Source organism: Aphelocoma coerulescens, assembly GCF_041296385.1.
Source record: "Aphelocoma coerulescens isolate FSJ_1873_10779 chromosome W unlocalized genomic scaffold, UR_Acoe_1.0 ChrW_unloc_scaf_1, whole genome shotgun sequence".
NCBI classification, from domain to species: domain Eukaryota; kingdom Metazoa; phylum Chordata; class Aves; order Passeriformes; family Corvidae; genus Aphelocoma; species Aphelocoma coerulescens.
The window spans coordinates 19293289-19299288 of NW_027184080.1; the positions used below are offsets into that span (position 1 = coordinate 19293289).

The window sequence follows — 6000 nt, forward strand, 5'->3', positions numbered from 1 at the left end:
CCTTACAGTACCACAAAATTCAAATAATCCTGTTATTCTGAATCATTTTCTCTCATTGCAGTCTGCAGGCGACAGACAACTGCCCCGGGCAAAAGTCTGGGTGCGGAATTTACTCACTAACCAGTGGGAAGGCCTGCATGAGCTTATCATTTGGGGTCGTGGGTATGCTTGCGTTTCCACAGATACTGGGGTACGGTGGCTACCGTCAAAATGTGTTCACTCTGACCTACGGCACCAGAGGCAGAACAGGCAACCTCCAAATGATGACCAGAATGCACACCATCCAAATGGCAACCAGAATGTAGATCATCAGCCTAATGACTCTTCTGATGATGACCAGGATGTCAACCATCAGGCGGATGGTCCTTCTACAAGCAGAGACTGGGATGGTCCTTCCACAAGCAGAGACTTAACTTCAAATTTCTTGTTCTGGAGTCAGATAGTTAAAGCCTTAAGGACATATTTAGAATTAATAACTGATGTAAATTTCTATTTAGGATTAATAGTAGAGTTGTTATCTTATAAAACAAAAAGGGGGAATTGTAGATACTCAAATGCTGCTAGCAAGGATTTTCTTGCTATTTTCTAAGCCCATGAGAGACTTTTCTCTCTCACAGAAGAGGTAGCAGAGTTATGTAAACAACCAAGACACCTGCAGCCTTGAAAAGTCTTGTTTATGGTACAGTAGGAAAATATTTTGATAATGGATGTTTTAGGATTTTAGCCAATCACCCCAAGGGGTGGCTGATCCTTTGTCCAATTAGACTATGAAGAAAAAAGTCTATAAAAGAGTTTGTAAAATAATTAAATAAATCAATCTTGCTGCACAATTCCTGCCTGCTGGATCTTCTTTCCTCCTCCCTACAGATGCGGGACACGGTAAAATACCCTAGGGTTGCAGTAATAGTCTGGAATATCCCTTTGGTCAGTTTGGGTCACCTATCCTGTCTGTCTCCTCCCAACCTCCCACACACCCCCAGCCCCCTCCCCAGCGTGGCAGTATGAAAAGCAGCAAAGGTCTTGGCTCTGTGTAAGCCCTGCTCAGCAATAACAAAAACATCTCTATATTATCAACCCTGTGTTCAGCACAAACCCAAAACACAGCCCCACACCAGCCACTGGGAAGAAAATTAATTCTACCCCAGCTGAAAGCAGCACACCTTCAAAGTAAGTGAACCCAAATAATATAAGGATAATAAACCTAAGAGACAAGTGCTACATGGGACTGCAATCAAACGTTATTCACCAAAGACTTATAAAAAATCAGAGACAAAAAAGTAAGAGCAAAAATTGACAAAAGAAACTGCCACAACAATCTCACAAAGAATTAAGAAAAAATGTTGGGGAAAAAAAGAATGTTCACAACTGTTTGCATTAGTAATTAAGGTGCACAGTAGCCAATGACCAGCACAGGTTCTGAACGTACATCTCTGCCTATGGGTGGGATCCTCAACACACACACACAGACATTTGCCAACGATTAATTATGCAGTTTTCTGTATTAACTCTTATAATCAAAATTCTGCTGCACGCTACTTGAACATAAATACAGACTCACTACCACTTTCAACAACATCAGTTGGTTTTACATCAACACAGCTAAAGAGGCAATCTGATGCTAAATAAATAGTATTTTGTCCCTGAAAAGAAAAAGTGACAACCTGGAGTCATGCCTCTCAGACTAGAGCAACCCTGAGCAGGCCCTCGGGCAGAAGGGTAATGATGCTGACTGCATCAAGGAAAGCTACCCCTCCACATTCCCTGGCCTGCATGCTGGAGTAGGGCTATTTCTAAAGAAAGCACACAAACACCCAGCTTCCCAATACAATTTCTTCTCCTTTACCAAAGCAGCCTTCCTAAATTGGTGCTTACCAACACAAAGACAACATGGGTGAGCCTCTTGGCTGGTTTTGGAAGACATCATCCTCTCTGGCCTAGGACAGTGCTCACATCCACCCCACACTTGGCTGCCCAGCCACAGCCTCTGGGCCAGCCAGGCCAGGGTTCACTTCAGCAGCCTTTTAAAAACATTTTTAACCTCAAGACAAACATTTCCCCTCCGCAATTGAAAGCTGTCCAAAAAATAGGACCACACAGGCACCCATGTCTAGAGACATTCTCCTCATGACTTGCCACTGTCCTGCAGCCCTCTGAGTGGTGAAGTAGTATGTGCTGCCCAGAGCCACATGCCCTGCTGTCCACCCCTTCCCAATCTATACACACTCTCTCCTGTTCACCAGACTAACAGAGCCCCACTAAACACCACAGCATTGGGCACAGGCAGCACTCTGTAGGCTTCCCCTGGCCACCAGCCCAGTCCTCAGTCATCCGACACCCCTCAGCATGAAGAAGGCCTATTATATTCATATGTATACACACACACACGCATTCCTAAAGTCTGATATTCAAGCTCTTTTTATCCAGCTCCTGAGGTAGTAGGGGCAATGTGGGGAGAGATGGCATCAGAAAAAAGGGGATCTCAAACTTACCTTCCACCCAGAGCTCCTCCACGTTGGTTTCAAGAATTGCTGCCCTTAATCCTACAGCAAAAGCCCCAAATATGAGAAGGCCAACAACCAAAAACTTTCCACAGTTTTTTTGAATGTAACAGCCCAGTTTAAATAATAGTCTCTGAAACTTTGCTCTCAGCCACAGTGGTGCTTTTCTTCCAGTAGCTTTCCCCTATAAGGCAAGGAAAGGTTAATAGTTAAGAGGCTGAGGCAGACACACAGGCAAGGCACATTTATTCCAAGAGGACATATAGGGAAAGCCCCCCTGCAACCACTAACAGAAGCAGAACAGTTATTTATACATAAATTCTCATATCTTCACAGTGTCCCTTGGAGTAATGACAATAATGCTGTCCTTTGTGAAGGGCCTTCATCCCGTATCTCAGCCGAGCAGCTTGCAATCACCATTAAGTATTCCTGGAGGCCAAGATGAGTACCTGCTGGTAATCCTCCTATTGCTAAACCACCACACAGGTTTGGGATTCCATCACTGCTTGAAAATCTGTATAAATGAGACAGTGTGTGTGCCTGATCCCTGCCTAAGATGCCCATTACTGTCTTGCACAAGTCACCACTACAGTTCATGTTGCAACACACTCATTCATGCTGGCAAGATTCATGGCTCTAGGGGAGAAATAACCTATGTCAATGAATCTCAACAGGCATGTCAAGGAAAAAAAAGTCCCCTTTCCTGTTCTCATTAGACCTCTAAAGGGCTGATGGGGGGGAGGTGTCAATAGTGAAAGAAATCTACTTTGTAGGAATTAGTTGGCATTTCTCCTATTCCCAGCCTTTAGCGCAACTTTGTAGTAAATGCGCTATCCACATGGTGAGCAGTGCTGTAAGATCATAAGAAATTAATTTCCATAGTCTAGAGATACTGTGTGATCTTAATTAGGAAACAGAGCAGCCATCTATAAATTACAACAATATTTGTGAACGGAAGAGAGCAGGCATATAGATTTTTTTTTTGCCTTGCCCCTTTTTACAAAGCCTAGAAATTTGCTCCACGAAATGAAATGCTCTCTGTAGAAAGCCATTGTCTCTCGGGGTTGTTTATTTTGAACTTTTTTTGTTTCGCATAAGTTAGCAGTTGGGACGGTTCCACTTCCCCTCCTCGAGTCGGGCTTCCAGCGCACTCCTGCACCTCCGGTGTTTCCACGCTAACAATAAAGCCAGCAAGCCGGGAAGACTCAGTACAACTTGCACAGAAGGTTTAAAGTCGTAATTTATTTACAACTTTTAGTTTTCCTTCGAATGCTAGGGTAAACGTTACAAACTTTCTCTGCTATGAGAACCCCTCTCTGAGGATAGTCGCGTTTTCGGCACTCGGTGGAGAACTTTGCAAAAGCACAACTTTTTGCCAAGAAAACAGTCGCTTATTTTCTCCCCTTTTCCGGTTAGAGACGGGTGTTAATGAAGTTGCAGAGTGCTACGAAGCAATAGAGAGAAACAAAGGAAGTGGAAAGGGGAGAAGAAAAGCGAGAGCGGGACACAAACTATACGGGAGGTGAAACTGCCTCTAGGAAATTTAACTAGAGGAGTGCTCCTCAGTACACACACACACCCCAGACAAAGCATATGCAAGAAGGGGAGCACTCTCTCCCGCACTCAAGAGTCACAGACGTCTCTCTCCTTTTCCCAGCATTTTATTGGTGGCTGTTTTATTTCCATCTCTTCCTTGCACCCCCCACGAGAAAACACCTTCCCCCTGATAATAGTGCTAGTATGTATCTATATTTCTAAAAAATGCCTGAGAGACTGAAGCACCTTTGAGATCTGCTCCAAGGCGAAAGCCGCATCACAGTAGCTTGGTCGCTGCAGATACTCCCGATCGGGCGCCGCGGCGCGCTGGTTCCCTCCGGTCCTTCGCCGCCTCCCGCTCTCGCTCCTCGCGGCCCGGTTGGGGCGGCCGCCGCCCATTGCACTGCTACTCGTCTCCGACTCCAATACGTTAACGGCTGAGGCCATGTTGCCGCCGCTGCCAGCGGGGCCCGCGGGGAACTGGCGGCGCTGCAGACCGCAAGATACTGCTGCTGCGGCCGCCGACGCTGCGTGGCTGCTTCACGCGGGGCGTTGGGCGGTGGCTGCCACTGCGGCCGCTCCTGACGAGTCTCACCCTGCGCCTCCCATTGCCACATCGCGGGCAGTCCCCGGGGTACTGGCAACTACTCCCTACACCCAGGGAGAGTGGGTGGGCAAGCACGACTCCCCTCCCCCGCCCCAGAAGCCGCCGCGCTTTCCTCCGCTCCCGTTAAAACCGCTTCTTCCGGCCGCCGCTACCCCTGGGAAGCCACTACCCGCGGCGGCGCTCAACGGCAGCGGCGCGGCAACGGCACGGTGGGCTGCGGCTGCTGAGTTGTCTCGCCGCGGTGCACCATGCTGTCTCAGCGCCGGGGTGCTACCCGCGATCCGCGACTCCGCGCTATGCCTTACGGCGGCGGGCGAGCTGCTGCCTGGCACTCTTCCTCGGCGTATGTCTGGCAGGATCGAGCTGGAGCCCCACAGCTTAAAAGAAGAGGTGAAGAAGGACTCTACATTTGGATAAAGAGGAGGGGTGGAAGAGGGGGCAATAAGAGAGAGAGAGAGGAAGGAAATAAAAGCTGAAAGCCCGCCCCTGGGGCTGCCAGATGGCTTGGGTTTCTACGAGATGGAGGAGGGTAGAAATTACTCAGCAAACACGTCTATTATTAGCTGCTTAGCAACAGCTCACCAAAGTAGAGAGACCACCCAGAGAGGCAACCCTTGTGTGTGCATTGGCAGTTTCAGGGGGAGCTTTAAAAAGATACAGCCTTCTTTGCATGCAATACTTCCATTAAGGAATGCCTCCTTTCCTTTCTTCATTTTCTCTTCAAGATGGTTTTTTTTTTTTTGTTCAGGATGCTTAAAAAAAAATACATGCTCAGAACTTTCTCGCGATCCATAATTATTTTTCTTATTTAAAAAAAAAAAAAGGGGGGGGGGGACGGGACGGGAGGAAAATAGCATTTCTAAAGCCCTTAAAAGACAATCCTATTGGGGGTAACTTGGCCTCAAGCTTCAACAAATACTGTGAGTTCCAAGATAAATTCCCTAGGTTGGCCAAATAATGATAGGGTGGTGAATACTGCGGTAGGAAGTGCCAAATTTCTCTCTGACCTCATTTTTTAACTAAAGAGGGAACTTAGTTCCTTGCAATAAAAACACCGTCCAGTTAGAAAAACAGTGGAACCTTATGACTTGAAGGATTTAAAGCCGAACAGTATCTAGCCTGTTTCAATTTAGGGCTCATTCTTTAAAACTGAAACAGGAGGATAGCAAATTTTAATATGTCTTAGTGTAAAAATTAATGAAATGCAGCCTGCCTGGCTGCGCTAAACACTTCATAAGCTATACGTGATTGTTAGGACGACCCTGCTTGAGCAGGGAGGTTGGACCAGATGACTGCACTGTGGTCCCTTCCAACCTTAACCATTCCGTGATTCTGTGTTTACCTTTTTTGGCACTGCTC

General features: G+C 46.9%; 1 protein-coding gene across 4 annotated transcripts in view; it reads right to left on the minus strand.

Moving 5' to 3' along the window:
* The window catches only part of LOC138102783 (protein patched homolog 1-like), a 260383-nt gene extending 254995 nt beyond the window's left edge, over positions 1-5388 (minus strand). For all 4 annotated transcript variants that reach the window (XM_069000532.1, XM_069000534.1, XM_069000533.1 and 1 more), the window contains exons 1-2: positions 4281-5388; positions 2490-2682 (exon numbers count right to left, since the gene is read on the minus strand). In XM_069000532.1, coding sequence (XP_068856633.1) covers positions 2490-2682; positions 4281-4481 — 394 coding nt within the window. In that variant the 5' untranslated portion in view covers positions 4482-5388. The remainder of the gene's footprint in view (positions 1-2489; positions 2683-4280) is intronic.
* Positions 5389-6000: the final 612 nt, after the last annotated feature.